This window comes from Sapajus apella, unplaced genomic scaffold (genome assembly GCF_009761245.1).
Source record: "Sapajus apella isolate SASKATOON/1434 unplaced genomic scaffold, GSC_monkey_1.0 scaffold48, whole genome shotgun sequence".
Lineage (NCBI taxonomy): Eukaryota > Metazoa > Chordata > Mammalia > Primates > Cebidae > Sapajus > Sapajus apella.
In genome coordinates this window covers 4,952,130-4,973,395 of record NW_022436988.1, presented here as the reverse complement: position 1 = coordinate 4,973,395, position 21,266 = coordinate 4,952,130, and the positions used below count along the sequence as shown (strand labels likewise).

The following is a 21,266-nucleotide window of genomic DNA, read 5'->3' as shown; positions in this document are numbered from 1 at the left end:
TTTCTGTAGCTTTTGGAAGCTCTTCCTTAAATACTTTTCTGGGAAAATTTTATCTTTATATGGTGACATTTTGAAATTTAAAGACAAAGGAAAGCTTCTCTCTTTCAACCATGCTATTATGTAATCCTTTTTAATTTAATCACTTAAGACAGTTATGTTGCTTAGATTTTTATAGACACCTATTTATAGGCTGTGTAAACCACTTAAAACAGCAGAAGAAAATAGAATTTAACATTATACAGGAGCTTCCATTCTTTTTTCTTTTTAAGGCTTTTTTTAGGGGAAAAATTATTTGATAATAGAATGGTGTGGTGGGAAAAATACTAGATTGTATTCTGAAAACCCAGATTTCAGTTCATTCCTTACTGCTTATGAGTTACAAACCCTGGCCACTTCCCCTGGCCTCTCTCAGCCTGTTTCTTCATCTGTAAAACTGACATTGTTTGTAAGGTTCAGTTAAGCCAATATGTATGGAAATAATTCAGACTCCAAAATGGTATAAGGTATATGATGTCTTATAAATGTGAGGACTTTCATTTGTAAAGTCTCTTCAGACTTGCTGTGTTCAGGTGTGTGGATTTTAGCCTTTGAAAGCTCATGTGCTGAACAGGAGAGTCTCGAATACCTGTAAGAGAATTTAATCTTCGTTCATTTCAGAATTTTTATTCATTTCAAGATGGCTGCTCTTAAAAGTCAGTCGTTTCATAACTTTTAAACCAAGTTTAATCTTTTAGACTACATTTTCATTTTGGGAATAAATCCTAGTATTCTGATTAAAAGAATATGTGGATGATGGTGGTGGTGATGGTGATGACGGTGGTGGTGGTGGTGGAGAGGAGGAAGAGGAGACCTTCAGAGACTTGTTAGAATAGAACTAAAAGCGTATTTCAATCAGCTCAGTATGCAGTACAGTCCCTGGCTTGGGGGGTTTGTACTTATGATTTTCAGAGAGATCCCTAAGCCTACCCTTCAAAAGAGAGCTTGTAAGTGGTAGGTACTTTTTTTCCCCCACAAACCTGCATTGAATTTTCAATAAAATTAATTTTGGGGGAGCCAGGTCATTTGATGAGATGGAAAAACCAAGAAGTAAGGAGCAAGAGAGCAGCTAAAATACGAGAAAGAAAAAAGAGTAGCAGTATGTCTCATAATGGTAGCCAAACATGGAATGTCAGCAGCTGCAGCCTGAAGCTTCAGTGGGCTGGGCTGGGCGTACTCCCTGCTCCTCTCGCGCCAGCCACAAGGTGGCCCCGAGGCCACTGCTTATCCCAGGAGGCACAAGGAGGCTACAGAGGTAGAAGAGAGACAGACGGTTGGTTGGTTTCTTCTTAAGTAAAATAGCATTGTTCCAAATTGACTTATATGGTAAAACTTATATTTTTTATATATATTTTTTATTTTTGTGGGTACATAGAAGGTATATATAGGTATTTTTATGGGTTACAGGAGATAATTTTGATACAGGTATGCAATGTGTAATCATATCAGGGTAAATGGGGTATGCATCACCTCAAGCATTTATCCATTGTGTTACAAATAGTTCCATTATACCCTTTTACATATTTTTAAATGTACAGTGAAATTATTTTTAGCTATAGTCAGCCTGTTACACTAGTAATTACTAGGTCTTATTCTTTCTGATTATTTTTTGTACCCATTAATCATCTCCACTTCTCTCCACCCCTCACTCCCTGACTACCCTTCCCAGCGTCTGGTAACTATCCTTCTACCCAATCTCCGTTTAGCTCCCACAAATAAGTGAGAACATGCAAAGCTTGTCTTCCTGTGCCTGCTTATTTTAATTAACATAATGACCTCCAGTTCCATCTCTGTTGTTGCAAATGACAGGATCTTATTCTTTTTATGGCTGAATAGTATTCCATTGTGCCATGTTTTCTTTGTTCATCTGTTCATGGACACATAAGTTGCGTCCAAATCTTGGTTGTTGTGAGTAGTGCTGCAGCAGACGTCGAAGCTCTCTCTTCAGTGTACTGATTTTCTTTCTTTTGGGTGTATGCCTAGGGGTGAGGTAGTATAACTTATTGCCAAAGGCAGAAATATGTTTTTAACATAGATTCATGGTTTCAGTTGTAATTTTTTTCTGACTAAAAAATATTTTGAACTGTCAGTTCCTTTTGTACTAATTTTTCTGAGTGGATAACTCAATGTCTTTGCAAATAACTTCATTTGGGTTGGTTGCTAGTCAACATGGCAACCTAAGCTTAATCTTAACATTACCTTCAAGACTGAAAATTTAAGCATCATTTATATTACTAGCAAACTGCTTTCAAGTATTGATACAAATTATTAATTCATTCCTTCAGTGGATGCTTATTTACTGCTGCTTCTCTGTCAGATACTCTGCTGAACACTGGCAATAAAAAAAATAGGACCAAAATAGTCACCCCTTGGTGTTTACAGCCTAGAGGGAGAACCAGCCAGTCACATGATAACTCACACTAGGATGTGTGCTCCATGAGAGAGGGAAGTCGTTGGTCTTGTTATGGCTGTGTCCCCGGCACAGTAGCTGCACATAGGAGGCACTCAATCATAGTTACTGTGTCAATCAGGTTGGCAAGCTCTGGGCCCATGAGCCACATCTGGCCCATCACCTATTTTTGTAAATAAAGTTTTGTTGGCATATAGCCACACTCATTCTGGTTTTGTTCCATAGTGGCAGAACTGAGTAGCTGTGACAGAGACTATACGGGCCACAAAGCCTAAAGTAGTTTGGCTCTCAGGCCCTTGACAGAAATTGTTGGTCACCTGGTTGGTCTAAGTGACTTGAAAGGAAGACCGTTACAACGAATATATGAGCGAGGCCTAACTGGGGAACAAAAACTTCCCAAATTAAGTGTCCATGGATTTGAGATAGGAAAAAGAATAGACATTGAGCCCGGGCAGGGGATGGCACCTTTAACAGCCCTGTCTTTGGGAGGGCAGGACACAGATGGCACCCCAAGGAACTGACTGGAGCACAGAGCAAGGGAAAGAATGATGTGAATGGCCTAAAAAGAGAACAGGCCATTGGTGATTCACTGGGCATTCATTTGGAAAAGAGCACTATACACAGCGTTGAGCATGTTACTGGGGATGGGGCAATATGGGGCATGGGAAGAGACCTGTTGGAAAGTTATTTACGGTAATCCAGTCAAGACGTGAGGGTGCTTGGATAGGGACATTCAGAGGGAAGTTTTGTTTCTTGTGTTTTAATGGAAAACGTTCTAGAAATACCCAGTATGTAAACTCAACAGGCATGACTTCATCCTTATGGCATTCTGTGTGGCCATCTTTATGGCACTTCAGCTATTGCAGATGAATTTTGGCCTTTGTAGAACTGACTTTGCTTCCTGCCAGCACTGCCCCATTTGTGGTTACTTTGCTGTGGCATAGTTGAGATCTACACCTCAAGGGTATAGATCTGGGAATGTCGGAGTAGGAGGCGTTATCATTGTGGTGGAAGTGGTTCCCTCAGAAGACAGACATGCTTGTTCAAAGCAACGTGGTCTGTGCAAGTGCAGCTAATTGATGACTTTAGCTAGAACTCAGATTGTAGCACTATGCGTTTATGGTTTTGTTCGCCTAGGAAACATATATTGTTTGCCTATATGTGGCAAGCATTTTGAATGGAAAACAAAAGATATTTGCCATGCCCTCAAGAAACTCACCTTCAGAAATTAGACACTCAGGCTGAGGCAAGTGGATCATGAGGTCAGAAGTTCAAGACCACCCTGACCAACATGGTGAAACCCTGTCTCTACTAAAAATACAAAAAATTGGCCAGGTATGGTGGCATGTGCCTATAATCCCAGCTTCCTCAAGAGGCTGAAGCAGGAGAATCACTTGAACCCGTAAGGCAGAAGTTGCGGTGAGCAGAGATCATGCCACTGCACTCCAGCCTGGGTGACAGAGCAAGACTCCTTCTCAAAACGAAAAAAAAGGGAGACAATTCAGGGAGCAGATGGGTTTTTAGTAAGACTTCTGTGCCACCTCATTTGTATCACATTTAAGCGTGAAAATTGAAAATTTTAAAAATATTTTTTAAATAGAAAGTATACAGAAAATAATATAACTGTATTCACAGTAGAGATTTAACATAATATGATGTCATTTGCTTCAGAGCTCTCTATTTTAGAAATGTTATAGGTGTCCCCATCCTACCCGCAGAGGGAACCACAGTTCACATTGTTGTGTTATGTCACTTTCATCTAGAGTGTGACATTAAAGTGCATTTCTTGATTGCTCATAAGGTTGATTGTTGTTTCGTATATGTTAATGGCTATATGAGTTTTCTCTTTTCTAAATTGCCTGTTCCTATCCTTTCCCCATTTCTGGTTGGGTTGTTGGCCTTTTTCTTACTGATTTTTAGGATTTTTTTTTTCTTTTGAGATGGAGTCTCGTTCTGTTGCCTAGGCTGGAGTGCAGTGGAGCGATCACAGCTCACTGCAACCTCTGCCTCCCGGGTTCAAGTGATTCTTCTGCCTCGGCCTCCCGAGTAGCTGGGATTACAGGCACACGCCACCATGCCTGGCTAATTTTTGTATTTTTTGTGCTATATAAAGAAAAAGAAAAATGAAATAAATAACTGTCAGGCTCAGTCTCTTTTCTTTTTCTTTTTCTTTTTTTTTTTTTTTTTTTTTTGAGGTGGAGTTTTGCTCTGTCACCCAAGCTGGAGTGCAGTGGCATGATTTCACCTCACTGCAATCTCTAGCTCCCAGATTCAAGTGATTCTCCTGCCTCAGCCTCCTGAGTAGCTGGGGTTACAGGCATGCACCACCACACCCAGCTAATTTTTGTATTTTTAGTCGAGACAGGGTTTCACCATGTTGGCCAGGCTGGTCTCAAGCTCCTGACCTCCAGAGATCCACCCCTCGGCCTCCCAAAGTGCTGGGATTACAGGCGAGAGCCACAACGCCCAGCCAGGATTTCTTTAATCTGATAACCATACATTATCTGTTGTATCTTCTCCCTGCCTGTGGCTTGTATTTCTAGTTTCCATTATGTGTTATCTTTTGTTATATAGATGCTTTTATTGTTAGCATAGTTGAATTTATCACCTGTTTATGTCTTATGTATTTCATGTCTTTTATAAGAAGATACAATGTCCAAGATTATAGAGATGATCTCCTGTATTTCCTTAATAAGCTTTAAGAAGTTTCGCTTTTCCTAATTAGGTCTTTATCTAGAATGTGTTTTTGTATATCATATAAGGGATCTACTTTCACTTCATGTGGCTAGATTATCGTCCCACAGCATTTATTAGCCACCAGCTTGTAATGCTCTGCTTCTTTCAAACCCCTCATATAACTGAGTGTGAACCTGTCAAACTAGGGCCTGCGCAATCCTCAAGTCCTCAAAGCAGACCATTAACAAAGGGCAGATTCTTTCACAATGTGACTATTGTGGAATGGAACCAACAATACTGTGTATTCAAATGGCACCTCACATATGGAAAAGAATGCATTGGTCAGCCAGGTTGTTAACCTCCTGCTTTCTGGGTGTGGGTTGCAGTGAGTGCTGTCCTAGTCAGGAGGCAGTCTGCCTTATGGCACAACCTGTCCCTGAGGGAAGCCAAACAGATGGTAAAATGAAATGTGGCAATATTTGCTGGCAACAAGCCATAATCTTAGTGTGTTAACTTCATCTTATTTTCTGTGTTAAATGAGGAATGGCTCATTTATCTCTTTAGTTATTATGTTAGTTTTTAGAGTATGTTGGAAACCAGATTGTCCAACCCCTATTGGTTATAGAGCCAACCCCTAATATTTGGCAGTGAGAAGAACCTAGTCATTTTGTAACAGCCTCAATATTTAAAGTTTTCTGTTGGTCGGGCACAATAGCTCACGCCTGTAATCCCAGCTGGGAGGCCAAGGCAGGCGGATCACCTGAGCTCGGGAGTTCCAGACCAGCCTGCCCAACATGGTGAAACCCCGTCTCTACTAAAAATACAAAAAATTAACCAGGTGTGGTGGCACACACCTGTAATCCCAGCTACTCTGGAGGCTGAGGCAAGAGAATCTCTTGAACCCAGGAGGTAGAGGTTGTAGTGAGCGGAGATTAGGCCACTGCACCCCAGCCTAGGCAACAGAGCAAGACTCTGTCTCAAAAAAAAAAAAAAATTATGTTGCCTGTCTTCATATTCCTTTGTAGTTTTCACCTGGAATTATGTACCTACCTTGAAATCACCTACAGCATCATTCTAAAATCATTACATTGCTCTTAAGTCAGGCAATAAAAATCTCTCTTAATGTCGATATTAGCTTTAGTATGGTCTTTCTAATGATAATGATAATTTTTTACATGTATACTTTTTTTCCTTTAGCTCTATCCAACTTTAAAAGAGAATTTATTTGGCAAATTCATGTTCTAACTGTCCATAATATTTTTCTTGTTAAAATAAATTTGAAGAGAACATAATTAAAATATTCTAAAAGATAAGAAAATGTTTTATTGCAATTTAATTGTATATTGCAATAAAATAGTATTTAAAGAAACTCACCTGAGATTTCTAAATTATATATGTGAGTTGTTTGTTTAGGTTAAATTTTTTTAACATTTCTTTTACTTTATTTTTGATTGATAGATACTTTAAAAGTCTGCCGAAAAGTTGATTGGAATATAAGTTTGATTGCAATGTTGGAAATACTTAAATGATTATGAAAGTCATAAGAAATAATATTGCAGATCCCAAACAGTGGATTCTTTAAAAGGACCCAAAGAGTTATATAAATACTATAAAAAGGTAGCATATAAAGTTATTCTAGGGATCTCCAATGAAAAGTCTCTAAAGAAATAGAAAACAAGGAGAGAGGGAATCCTTGGAGACCCAAAAGATACCACCTGTAGGGCTGAGATTCTTTTTCTTCTTTTTTTTTCAGCCATGTCTTTGAGTTGCAGATTTTTTAAATTAATGCGCAGGAGACTGATAAACTAAATTGCAGATGAGATCAGATAAAGTAGCATAAATCTAATTAAACATTTCTAATCCTTAGTATTCTTGATAAGCATAAGATAGCATTGTCTCATATGTCTTATCTCACCACTTCCCCCACCCCAAATATTGGTTCTGTTATGATTTCTGCAGTGCAATTTACAATTTGTTTCTGCTGAAAGCCATGTTCTGCCTCTATATAATACTGTAATTAGAGGTCTTAAAGAGAACTACAAGTTTTGTTCAAAACTCCATATGAACTTACTGTCATTGCCAGCGTTTCGCAGTTTTTACGTTTATAGGAGTTGCAAAGTCACGTGTCTTTCAGAGCTGCCTTTCCTACAGATGCTCTCAGAGATCCTTATGTGCTAATGTGCATTGTGAGTATTCTCCAAGGGGAATAATAGTATGGTGTAGTGGTAGGAATTGATATAATTTTAGAAACATTAACGCTTTTTAAAATGGAAGAAGACAAATAGCTTTTTTCTTTAAGTCATTTTTTAGTGTTTGTCATTCAGATTTGAAGACTTGAAATAAAGAGCTTCCCCAAAGACTAGTTAACAGTTGATTCATTGACAAATGGGTAGAAAATCTAATTTTGAATTTTGTTTCATCTTTTTCAGATCTCAGTCATAGTGGATTGGCAGATCATTATGAAAATTCCCACTGGGGACAGCAGCCTACTTACAGAAGCGAAGCCAACTGCAGCTGGGATAAAGTGATAATAGATAGGACAGACAAGGAGGCGTGGCCTTCCATCACAGGAACAGAGACTGAATCTGCCTCAGAATGTACTACAGACACTGACTCTGCCTCCAACTGTGGCTCAGAGAACAGTAGCATGGCTACAGGGAGTGCCCAGGGCAACTTCACTGGACATACCAAGAAGACAAATGGCAATAATGGCACCAATGGCGCACTCGTCCAAAGCCCTTCTAATCAGAGTGCCCTTGGAGCAGGAGGAGCGAACAGTAATGGAAGTGCAGCCAGAGTGTGGGGTGTAGCCACAGGCTCCAGCTCTGGCCTGGCTCACTGCTCTGTCAGTGGTGGGGATGGAAAAATGGACACCATGATTGGAGACGGGAGAAGTCAGAATTGCTGGGGTGCTTCCAACTCCAATGCTGGCATTAATCTGAACCTTAATCCTAATGCCAACCCAGCTGCCTGGCCTGTACTTGGACATGAAGGAACCGTGGCGACAGGCAGCCCTTCCAGTATTTGCAGTCCAGTCAGTGCCATAGGTCAAAATATGGGCAACCAGAACGGGAACCCAACAGGCACTTTAGGTGCTTGGGGAAACTTGCTGCCGCAAGAGAGCACAGAACCACAAACGTCCACTTCTCAGAATGTGTCTTTCAGCGTACAACCTCAGAACCTTAACACTGATGGACCAAATAACACTAACCCCATGAACTCTTCACCCAACCCTATCAATGCAATGCAGACAAATGGACTGCCAAACTGGGGCATGGCTGTTGGTATGGGGGCCATCATCCCACCCCACCTGCAAGGCCTTCCTGGTGCTAATGGATCATCAGTTTCTCAAGTCAGTGGGGGCAGTGCTGAAGGAATAAGCAATTCTGTGTGGGGATTGTCCCCAGGTAACCCTGCCACAGGAAATGGCAATTCTGGGTTCAGTCAGGGGAATGGAGACACTGTGAACTCAGCATTAAGTGCTAAACAAAATGGATCCAGCAGTGCTGTGCAAAAGGAAGGAAATGGAGGAAATGCTTGGGATTCAGGACCTCCTGCTGGTCCTGGAATACTTGCTTGGGGAAGGGGCAGTGGCAACAATGGCGTTGGTAATATCCATTCAGGAGCTTGGGGCCACCCCAGCCGAAGCACCTCTAATGGTGTGAATGGAGAATGGGGAAAGCCCCCAAACCAGCATTCCAATAGTGACATCAATGGGAAAGGATCAACAGGGTGGGAAAGTCCTAGTGTCACCAGCCAGAACCCTTCTGTGCAGCCTAGCGGTGAACACATGAACTCCTGGGCCAAAGCTGCATCTTCCGGAACTACAGCAAGTGAAGGAAGTAGTGATGGTTCTGGCAACCACAATGAAGGAAGCACTGGGAGGGAAGGAACAGGAGAAGGCCGAAGGCGAGATAAAGGGATTATAGACCAAGGGCATATCCAGTTGCCAAGGAATGATCTTGACCCAAGAGTTCTGTCTAATACTGGTTGGGGACAGACTCCTGTAAAGCAAAACACTGCCTGGGAATTTGAAGAATCCCCTAGGCCTGAAAGGAAAAATGACAATGGGACAGAGGCCTGGGGTTGTGCAGCTACTCAGCCTTCAAACTCAGGGGGGAAGAACGATGGGTCCATCATGAACAGTTCAAATACCTCTTCAGTATCTGGGTGGGTCAGTGCGCCACCTGCCGCTGTGCCAGCAAACACAGGTTGGGGAGACGGCAACAACAAAGCGCCAAGTGGCCCAGGGGTTTGGGGGGACTCGATAAGCTCTACTGCTGTTAGTACTGCTGCTGCTGCTAAGAGTGGCCATGCTTGGAGTGGGGCTGTAAATCAGGAGGACAAGTCACCCACCTGGGGTGAGCCTCCAAAGCCCAAATCCCAACACTGGGGAGATGGACAAAGATCAAATCCAGCCTGGAGTGCAGGAGGGGGAGACTGGGCAGATTCATCGTCTGTCCTGGCACACTTGGGGGATGGGAAAAAGAATGGATCTGGATGGGATGCTGATAGTAATAGATCAGGGTCTGGTTGGAATGACACCACGAGATCTGGGACCAGCGGCTGGGGCAGCAGCACAAATACAAAGGTCAATCCAGGTACAAACTGGGGGGAGACTTTAAAACCTGGCCCCCAACAAAACTGGGCTAATAAACCCCAAGACAACAATGTGAGTAATTGGGGAGGAGCTGCTTCTGTGAAACAGACAGGAACAGGGTGGATCGGGGGGCCAGTACCAGTCAAACAGAAGGACAGCAGCGAGGCAACTGGCTGGGAAGAACCCTCTCCACCATCCATTCGCCGCAAAATGGAAATTGATGATGGTACCTCAGCTTGGGGGGACCCAAGCAACTATAACAATAAAACTGTAAACATGTGGGATAGAAACAACCCGGTCATCCAGAGCAGTACCACGACCAATACCACCACCACCACCACTACCACGAGCAACACCACACACCGGGTGGAGACGCCACCACCGCACCAGGCCAGTACTCAGCTGAATCGATCACCATTGCTCGGTCCAGGTATGAAAGGTATTGAATATTTCTTTATGAGTAAAAAAATAGCGTATTCTCATTATATATTCATGAATACTCTCAAATAGTGTTTTTATAGCAAATAGCATTAAAATAATTTAAGTTCCCTATCACCCTACAATATTTAAAGAGTATCCAGTGAGAGCAAGTAAAGCAGCATCCTCTGGTGGTTTTCTATCCAAGAAAAAAATATATTAAGCATATTTAGTAGGACATCAAATGAATGTTTTGGTGGTGGTGGTGGTGGCGGTGGTGGCGGCCTGGGGTGGAGACGGAGATGGATTTGAAAGCAATGGCAGAGCATGACCGCAAGATTTCGTAACCATTTGGATGCAGGAGCAAAGAAGATGATGAGACAGACACAGTTCAGAGCTGGGGCAAGTTGGCAGATGACTGTGCCAATTCACCGACATGCCCGTGAGCACAGCAGTAGGCACAGACCCTGATGTGTCCAGTGGAGATGATAAAAAGTGCCAGATATGGAAGACCAGTTCTCAGCCAGAGGGTCAAAGTCCAGAATAGAGAGATTTAAGGTGACAGAGTCATGAGCATGTTTCAAAGCTGTTAGAAAGGAACAAGTAGAGATGAGAATAAGAGGGAGGAGATCCCTGCGTCCAGTAGGACAAGGGCACTTCATCCATCTTGTGAAGCAAGGAGCTGGAAAGAGTGCTGCACAGGTGGGCCAGGCTGTCATGGCCAGAGGGTCAAGGCCACCTTCTGGGGTTCTTTTCTCTCTGGGAGTGTGATGGATACCAGCCCAGAGGGGAAGAGGGCTGGCTAGGAATAGCAGCATGAGCAGAGGGGGAGCATGCATTAGCCCATGTAGAGAACAGGAACAGAGAACTGACTGGGGCCCTTGGAGGGTTCCTGGGCAATGTCAGGGCCCAGAGATCACCATACACAGTGAATTTATTAGGGCCTGCCATGTGCTGAGCTGTGCTTTAGTAGCTGGGGAAACAGCAGGGAGTAAAACAGTCAAAACCCTGCCATGGTAGGGTGTAGATGTAGTGAGGGAAGCAAACAGCAGTGAATTAAAGTATATACTTAGTATCAGGCGGTGATGGTGCAAGGGAGGAAACAGCCCAGGAGGTCTGCACGCTGGGGACCAGTGGAGTTGAGGGGTCACCATCTTGTGTAGGGGAGCCTGGGCATTTGGGTACCTTTTTGGTATTGATCATAAGCATTCAACAGGAGAATGTCCTACTTGCTGTATTAATTCAAATATGACTGCCCTATAGGACCTCCCCTGGCCCACCAGCTGGGCCCTCTAGCCTCCTCGTAGACTTCTGGTGGTTCACTTGTACCTCTCTGAGGCTGCCTCATCAGGAGTCCTTTATGGATCTCAAGACAGTTTTAGCCTCCATCTAACACGTCAGTGTCACTAAACCGGACATCAAAAACTGGTGGTCCGTGGGCTGCACCTAGTCCCACAAATGTGCCTTTTCGGCCTACATTTATTCTGTGAATCAGCATTTTTTAATGCAAATGTTTTATATTAAATTCCAGATTTCTGGCTTCCTTTGGAAACCTGGAAAGTCTGACACATTGGATTCACATGGCAGCAGTCAGTCAGAGCCTCTGCCCTCATAAGGGCCTGTGTGTTCTCTCCATGAGGCCACACTCCGCACTGTCCCTGACGGTTCCCAGCACTGAGGTTTTTGATCAGTAGCCATTAAGCTTCATCAGGCTTGTGCTGCTGTTCTTACACTGGGCCTGTTTACGTTAACTGGCTGGTTCCTTGGGGTACTTGAATTTGCAATTCCAATTTTTTACCAGCATATGACTAACATTTCTAGGCCCTTACATTTTATAAAGTACTTGGAGCAATAAGGAGAAGCAGGAAGAAGAAAAATGAAGGGATTTGAAAAATAAGATTATTCCTAAGTAAGGAATAGTCTAGTGGGACAGACCAGTAATACCAAATTTAATAGACTTTAATTAGCATTATAGTAAAGGTATGCAGAAAAGTGATCTGAGAGCCTCCGCCTATAATTCCAGTTACTTGGGAGGCTGAGGTGGGAGGATGGCTTGTGCCCAGGGGTTCAAAGCCTGGGCAACATCGTGAGTCCCCATTTCTTTAAAAAAAAAAAAAAAAGTCTCCAAGAACAGAATTAATACGGTCAACATTGCTTAACAGTGCTAATACATTCTAAGAAGTGTGTCATCAGACAATTTCAGCATTGTGTTAACATTATAAAGCAGCGGTACACAAACACAGATGGTATAGCCTCCTCACCTGGGCTATATGGTACAAATTGCTCTTGGGCTACAAACCTGCACAGCATATTTCTGAATACTGTAGGCAGTTGTAGCACGATGGTTAAGTATTTATGTATCTAAATATGAAAAGAGGGTATTAAAAATATGATATAAAAGATTAAAAATGGTACACTTGTGTAGGGCACTTCCCACGAGTGGATCTTGCAGGACTGGAAGTGGCTCTGGGTGAGTCAGTGAGTGAGTGACGGTGAGTGAATGTGAAGGCCTAGGGTGTTACTGTGCACTGCTGTAGACTTTGTGAACACTGTGCACTTAAGCCACGCTATACTTATTAAAAGATTAAAAGATACTTTTGCTTCAATAACACTTAGCTTAAAACACAAACACATTGTACAGCTATACAAAAGTATTTTTTATATACTTGTTCTGGGAGCTTTTTTTTTTTTTTTTTTTTTTTTTTTTTTTTTTAAAAACACACACACACACACACACACACACTAGCCTAGGCCTCCACAGGGTCAGGATCTTCACTGTCACTGTCGTCCACCTCCACACCTTGTCCCATTGGAGATGCAATAACAAGAAGTACAGTAAAGACATAAACCAGTAACAGTCTTTGGTTAGCGTCATCAGTTGAGTGTGCAAGACCTTGCTGTGGCTGGCAGCACAGAAGGTTGTTTACACGAGCATCACCACAAACACCTGAGGAATGCATTGCACTACACTGTGATGGGTACAGCGTCACTAGGTGATGGGAATTTTTCAGCTCCATTATATATAATCTTAGGGGACGTTGTCATATACACAGTCAGTTGACGGAAATGTCATTATGCAGCCCATGACTTTTTTTAAATGGCTAGCATGTCGCATCCACCCATAGTGAATAGTCCCAAGCTCTTCCTCCTAGGTCACAATTTGAGTGTCCTCTCCTGCTCAGAGACTCCTGGAAGAGCTCAAGCTAAGAGGGCCCTGTGCCTGGCACTGAAGTCTTGGAATAAGTGTGGTCTGGCCATGCTTGGCAGTCACGTGTGGAGCATTTTTATACATCATCTCATTGAATTTTTACAGCTCCTTGGGCCTCATTTCACAAACGAGATCTAGGAGATTAAGTAGCTCTCCGAGGGCACATATGTGGAAGGGAGATGGTGAAGTCTCAGATATGTAATATATACCATGACCCGATTGCTGACATTTCTAAAATATTACATCCATGACACCCTACAGAGGCTAGAACCACATTACATTTGTTGGGAGATCTCTCTCCTTTGATATGTTATCTTTAGAAACTTTTTCTTTTAGAAACAGAGCCTTGCTGTGTTGCCCAGGCTGACCAGGCTGGTCTCAAACTCCTGGCCTCAAGCCATTCTCTGACTTTGGCCTCCCAAAGTGTTGGGGTCACAGGTGTGAGCCATCATGCCTGGCCAGAAACTATCCTTTTTTTTTTTTTTTTTTTTTTTAAAGGCAAAGTCTGACTCTGTTGCCTGGGCTGGAGTGCAGTGGCTCAATCTCAGCTCACAACCTCCACCTCCCAGGTTCAAGCGATTCTCTTGCCTCAGCCTTTCTAGCAGCTGGGATTGCAAGCACGTACCACCAAGCCCAGCTAATTTTTTGTATTTTTAGTAGAGACTGGGTTTCACCATGTCGGCCAGGCTGGTCTTGAACTCCTGACCTCAAGTGATCCACCCACCTCGGCTTCCTAAAGTGCTGGGATTGCAGGCATGAGCCACCGTGCCTGGCCCAGAAACTACTTTTAACTGGTTTTTCATAGCCAAAAATGGGAGCTTCACTGAGAAAAGCATTCTTGTTCAGTTAAAAGGGCCAAAATAATTCTCTTATATGAAAAATATTTACAGATTTTTTAAAACAAATGGCACGTATTATTACCAAATGTAAAGAAGAAAAATGTGCTGTAATTGCTACAGCTTAACAGAGTGAGTATTTCTATACTCCTTTCTTCCTGTAGCTCTTTGTAGTTGTAGCAATATTATAGGAGCAGCTGTGAATCTAGTTTTACCAATTAACAGAGATAAACAAGTTACACAAACTTTTTTCCATGTAGAAATAAGCTCATATGCTGAAACTATGTCGAGTTTGGCGTACTGCACAACATACGATGGGGTTACTTGTTTATTTTTTTCATTTATAATGTTAATCTCTTTTTCTACCACTGGTGTAAAATGGCTGCACTATTATTCCTGCTCTATATTACCTGTGGTGTTTAAGTCTCAAGCATCAAGCAGGCCTTCTTTTGCGATGAGAGTGAAGTTCATCACCCTTGAGAATTACAAGTAATCATAGTCTTACACTCTCCAAGCTTGTCAGACCAAGCGATTCTTTGAGCCTATAGAAGTAGCAGACATAATTCCATACCAGTTCCCTTCATAGAGGTGACTGTATACGGGAGTGGCATTCCTCTCTGGGGACTGTACCTTCTGGCCATTCAGGAGCAGCAAGGGCAGCAGCAGTCTCAGCATCTGCCGGGCCGTGCTGCCCACTGGCTTGAATGCCTGCATAGCTTTGAATAGCTACTGGGATTCCCAGACAAAAGCCTTCCACTTGTGACTGCCTCATGAAGCTTCTATTTTTAAGGTTGGTGTTTTTAGGTTTAATGTAATTTTGCTATTGGCCTATGCTGAATTTATAGAATTTTCACTTACATCAGAGTTTGGGTTTTAAATTTTTGATCTTTACCACTTAAGGGTATTGATCTCTCCTATCTTACAAAACATGATTTCTGAATTACATATTGTGTGTCTGAGTGTGTGTTATAAAGGAGTGAATGCTACGGTACAGTCATTTTTCTCCTGTCTTTGTTGATATTAACTAGTTTTCTGTGAGCCTGAAGAAAACCGATAGTATTTTAGGAAATGCAGTGTAGCTTCCTAAACTGGGTTGTCTGGACCTGGTTCAGATTCATTCTGGAGATAAAACAACAGTATGAATCCAGAGAAATATCCCTGTGCCTGTCTTTTTCTCAGAAAGTATAGGCTGCCTGAGAAGGGCTTCAGAGGCTGCACTTGACCCAGGATGTGAAGTTGTCTACACTGGCTTGCACACCTCCTCCTCGTCAGAAGATTCCTTAATTACTCAGTCTCTGGTGCAAGCCAGAATTGCAGGACCTGCACCTGGTGTTCTGCTGTGCATACGAAGCTATTAAGTTGTCGTAAAATCAGTCTGTTGTTTTACCAGTTAGTGGGATGTGGCACAAAGGGAGAAAGGAAAAACGTAGCATTTGTGTGTGTTCTAAGGGAATGAAGCAAATCCTAAAAATACTCAGCAACATGATTACCTTGTATACTTAGACATAAATATTCTGGGACACTTAAAAACCCACTTGCAGGCCGGACACGGTGGCTCATGCCTGTAATCCCAACACTTTGGGAGGCCAAGGCGGACGGATCACGAGGTCAGGAGATCAAGACCATCCTGGCCAACATGGTGAAACCCCATCTCTACTAAAAATAGAAAAAATTAGCCTGGTGTGGCGCTGCGTGCCTGTAGTCCCCCCTACTCGAGAGGCTGAGGCAGAAGAATTGCTTGAAACCAGAAAACGGAAGTTGCAGTGAGCCAGGATTGCACCACTACACTCCAACCTGGCGTTAGAGCAAGACTCTTGTCTCAAAAAAAAAAAAAAAAGACACTTGCAGACACACAACAGAACATTGAATACTAATTAATAAAACCATTTAGTGAGTGACGGAGCCTCATAGTTGACTCTGAATCTAACAATGAAATTGAAGAAGAACTTCAGGGATTTCATCACTTAACTCAGATTTCACCAAAATGTAGATAATGTTAGAGTAAAGTATGAAGGCCATTATACACTTGATCCAAGCTTAACCAGCAGCATAGTGGGGTCTCGACATACTGTGTGTTCAACAATGGCTAGAAGTAAAATATTACATATGCCAATCAGAAATTGACCTGTGCAGGAAGTATACTGCTAGTACTGACCTTAGTCTAGAATTTTTTGTGTTCATTTTACTGCCTATTTGCAGACCTTTAGAGATGTCTCTCGACCACAGCAGGTATTTCAGCTGTGCTGGTGGTGACCACTGAAGGCTACTACAAATGAGCAAAGGCTCTAGCCAGAGGCAAATTTTACTTTGCATATGGTTACTTAATCTGGTGATACTTGCTTTAAAACTTAGTTTTCTGGAACATTTATCATAATATAAAATATAAAAGCAGAGATTGTGAATGTTAATCATGGAAGAGGCGTATCTCCCTTTCACTAAACTAAAACTTGGAAAAAGTTAGGAAGCTTCTACATACAGCGATGAAACGTGTATTGTTTCTCTAAGTCTCTTCAGCACCAGAAGCTAGAGAGCGTTGGCCTTCCTTCTACTCCTGTCCTAGGAAGTTTATCATTCTTTAGTGTAAAAACTATCCCAAAAAACAGTCACCTGCAGATGGAGTGAATCAACAAGATCCTGTTACAGCTCAGCTGTTTTCACATAACTTCAGAAATAGATCCCATTGACCTCTCCAGCCAGAAGGAATTCTATTTTAAGCACTACGGAATGGTTACTAAAAGATCTGAGTGATCTACGCTTTTTGTAGATGTGGGATTTTTCTTGGGTTTGGATTTGGTTGGGTTTTTGCTTTCCTGTGTTCGAGGGCTTTGGTAAGTGGGGCTGGACTTGAGCAAGGACTGGGGAGTTAGAAGCCTGCTAGGAAGTAGTAAGAGATGCTTCTCGACGCAAGTCCATGGCGTGAGACACGCGAACCCCACATGCAAAGGCCTTAGTTTTGGGTAATTCAAAATAGGTAAGTGATGAAAATGGTTGAAAATACAGTGTGGAGCCAGACACAGTGGCTCACACCTGTAATCCCAACACTTTGGGAGGCTGAGCCAGGTGGGTTGCTTGAACCCAGGAGTTTGAGAACAGCCTGGGCAACCTAGTGAGACCCACATCTCTACAAAAAATAGAAAAATTAGCGTGCCTCTAGTCCCAGCTACTCAGGAGGCCGAGGCAGGAGGATCACCTGAGCCCAGGAAGGTCAAGGCTACAGTGAGCTGTGGATACACCGCCACACTCCATCCTGGACAACAGGAGATCCTGTCTCGAAAAAGAAAATACAGTGTGTCCCCCCACCCCCCCATACCAGTAGGGAAGAGTTAGCACATTAAAATCTGTATTAATGTACTGAAATCAAAACTAAATAAAATGGCTTTTCCTTTTCTAATACTTAATCCATGTTATAATAAGGCAGGGAGAAGCTCTTCTAAGGGAAGTTGCTGTGCAGCTCGAGGCCTGTGGTCTGCTTCTAGAAAGGACCCCGAATCTGAAACCCTCAAATAAGAGTCCCCTGAATTTGGAACAGAAGTGTAAAATGCCCACAGCAAAAGCTGTCAGAAAAGTAGGATACTTTGCCATCTGACTGTACTCTTCTATAATGAGCAAACTCTTCTGTATAAAGTTTCACTGTATAAAAACCCATCTTGATTTCAGCTATGAAAGATTTATTGATCTGGCAACTATCAATTCTGCTCTGTTTCTCCATAAGCCAGTACCCAACCAACCATCATAGTAAATTTACGTTAACTTTTAAAGGCCATTGGTATGAGTAAAAAATGTCATCTAATTAATATTTAGTTCCGTACCTTAAAAAGCCAACACACAGCAAGCACTCAGTAAATGCCTGATCAATTGAATTTTTAATCCTTTATCATATAGATACATATATTTTTTTTATTTTTATTTTTTTTGAAACAGAGTCTTAACTCTGTCACCCAGGCTAGAGTGCAGTGGCAAGACTTCAGCTCACTGCAATGCCCATCTTCCAGGGTCGAGCAATTCTCGTGCTTCATCCTCCTGAGCAGCTGGTGTTACAGGAGTGTGCCACCATGTTGGCCAGACTAGTCTTGAACTGCTGGCCTCAAGTAATTCACCTGCCTTGGCCTCCCAAAGTGCTGGGATTACAGGCATGAGCCACTGCGCCCAGCCTAGTCCTTTATCATATACTCTCAATTAATTATAATTGGCCACTTTTTAACTAAACCTTTCTTCCCAAAAAGGACTGCCTATTGCATTTATGAAGCTATGTAAGTGGCATCTGTGGAACAAGCTAGAATTGATTTTTTATTTCATAGAGGAAAGAATTCCATCCACTGACTGAATTATCTGTAGTACTTAAGATGCTATGTGCTTAACAATGTTTAGTGAGTGATTCTCTGTTCCTGGGTCCGATTTCTTGGCCTTTTCTCTGTCTCCTGCTCAATTTTATAACCGTCTTCCAGGTGCACACCACTTAGACACTTTGTTTTCTCCATTCTGAAAGAAAATTAGAGTATACTTTAAAATTGAAGAAAACTACATATTCTGGCTATGTTTTATTATCTCCATCTCTGTTTGTTAATTTGAAGAAATTGAAGGGAGATAACGATTCCAAAACCCCATAGTACAGAGATATTCTGCAAAAAGCAGTAGTATTTGAAGGACCATTTTTAAAAGTTTAGTATCAGTATGTTCAATGTAAGATAGAAATTTGTTCTACCTCATCAATTCAGACTTTAAAATAATCCCTATAAATTATTAACAAAAAAAAGATGCCAAATTCACTCTGATGATAAACACTTAACAGTGGAGATTATTTTAATTCTAGTACTTAAAATTATTTTCTATATGCTGAGAATACTTGTTCTGCATCAAAATTTTCTAATGCATTTCAATTTTTAGCATATCTTCTAAAACCTTTAGAGTGTCAGATGATACATCCTAGTGTTTCTGTTAGGATGGCATTATTGGTAAATTATAATCTTGCCAGATTCAACTGAAAATGAAAATATTGGGCCAGGTGTGGTGGCAGGCGCCTGTTAGCTACTCAGAAGCAGGAGGATCGCTTCAATCTAGGAGTTTCAGGCTGCGGTGCACCTTGATCACACTTAAGAATAGCCACTGCACTTCAGCCTGGGCAACACAGCAAGACCTTGTCTCTATTAAATAAAAATAAAAATGGAAATACTAGGTTTTTAAAAACTTTTGAGTAAGCAAGTGTTCTTTTATTTCTAAGATTTTGAAACATGATGCTTGCAAATCGTTTGCCTTCTACATGAAAATACTCTGTAGGCATTTCTGCTGCTTTTAAGAGGAATTTAAAATTCTTTATAAAAATCAATTAACTATGCTTACCACAATCTTGGTATTTTATTCTTAGTTTTGACTTAAATATTTTGTAATATATATTGACTCTTCAAAGAGATGGAGGTCTAGACATGATAAACAAATTCTAGGTGAGTTCATTATTTAATTACCTGCAATAAATTAGCATTTTTATAGCTAGTTGGTCTTCAGCAACACATAAGTTATTTTAGCTTCCCAAAACCTTCATGATTTTTATTAGCTATGTTAATGTCCCTGATTTAATTTTGTCCTTTCAATTTGTGTAACTATTTCTCCTGATGTATATTATTGTCTTTTGTGTAATTAAAGGTAATATAGTTATCAGTTGCCAGCAATAACTGGTTAGGGCTAATCCCATGTTATTGTTAACTATTTGCATAAAACATTGCTCAGCATAGAGCTTGTACTTTAAATTGATTTCTAGGTTGTGTGTCCTTCTGTTATTAATCAGTATTACTGCATTTTATTAGAATAAAGAGTATCAAGGGAACTGATTCAATGCTATTTTTAGTCAATATTAATACATTTCATAATTGATATTGTAATATCCATGTTGAAGCCAAACAATGTAAAATTTATGGTTAACTATTTGCATTTTATACTGTAAGTTTTTCTCTTGCACACAGTCACATGCTTTCAAAATATTCGCACTTCTGTCTCTGAACAAAATGTATCTATGTAAGAATTACAACTGGCTGGGCACAGTGGCTCATGCCTTTAATCCCAGCACTTTGGGAGGCCAAGGCAGGCCGATCACCTGAGGTTGGGAGTTCAAGACCAGCCTGTCCAACATGGTGAAACCCCATCTCTGCTAAAAACACAAAAAAAATTAGCTGGGCATAGTGGTGGGTGCCTGTAATCCCAGCTACTCGGAAGGCTTAGGCAGGAGAATCACGTGAACCCAGGAGGCGAAGGGTTGCATTGAGCTAAGATCATGCTACTGCACTGCACACTCCAGCTTCGGCAGCAAAGTGAGACTCTGTCTCAAAAAAAAAAAAAAAAGTGGCTCACACCTGTAATCCCAACGCTTTGGGAGGCTAAGGTGGGTGGATCATGAAGTCAGGAGATCAAGACCATCCTGGCAACATGGTAGAACCTTACGCCCACTAAAGATACAAAAAATTAGCCAGGCGTGGTGATGCACACCTGTAATCCCAGCTACTCAGGAGGCTCAGGCAGGAGAATCGCTTGAACCCAGGAGGCAGAGGTTGTGTTGAGCTGAGATCGTGCCATTGCACTCCAGCCTGGTGACAAAACAAGACTCCTCAAAAATAAGAAAAGAAAATTGTTAGGGTTGGGCACAATGGCTCACGCCTATAGTCCCAGCACTTTGGGAGGCAGAGGTGGGCAGATCACTTAAGGTCAGGAGTTCAAGACCAGCCTGTCCAACATGGTGAAACCCCATCTCTACTAAAAATACAAAATTTAGCCAGGCATTTCATTGCATGCCTGTAGTCCCAGCTACTGGGGAAACTGAGACATGAGAATCTCATGAACCTGAGAGGCGGAGGTTGCAGTGAGCCAAGATTGTGCCATTGCATTCCAGCCTGGGCAACAGAGCAAGACTGTCTTAAAAAAAAAAAAAAAAAAATTTTTTTTTCCCCCCCCAAAGAAAAAGAAAAGTGGCTGGGCATGTTGGCTCATGCCTGTATTCCCAGCACTTTGGGAGGCCGAGGCGGACAGATCATGAGGTCAAGAGATCGAGACTATCCTGGCCAACATGGTGAAACCCCGTCTCTACTAAAAATACAAAAA

The 21,266-nt window shown here is 41.9% G+C and overlaps 1 protein-coding gene across 10 annotated transcripts in view; it reads left to right on the top strand.

Moving 5' to 3' along the window:
- Nucleotides 1-21,266, top strand: part of TNRC6C (trinucleotide repeat containing adaptor 6C) — a 103,461-nt gene that overhangs the window by 37,577 nt on the left and 44,618 nt on the right. For 8 of the 10 annotated variants that reach the window (XM_032241514.1, XM_032241516.1, XM_032241515.1 and 5 more), the window contains one exon: nt 7,552-10,161. In XM_032241514.1, coding sequence (XP_032097405.1) covers nt 7,552-10,161 — 2,610 coding nt within the window. The remainder of the gene's footprint in view (nt 1-7,551; nt 10,162-21,266) is intronic. The other 2 variants (XM_032241510.1, XM_032241508.1) reach the window with 1 other exon arrangement.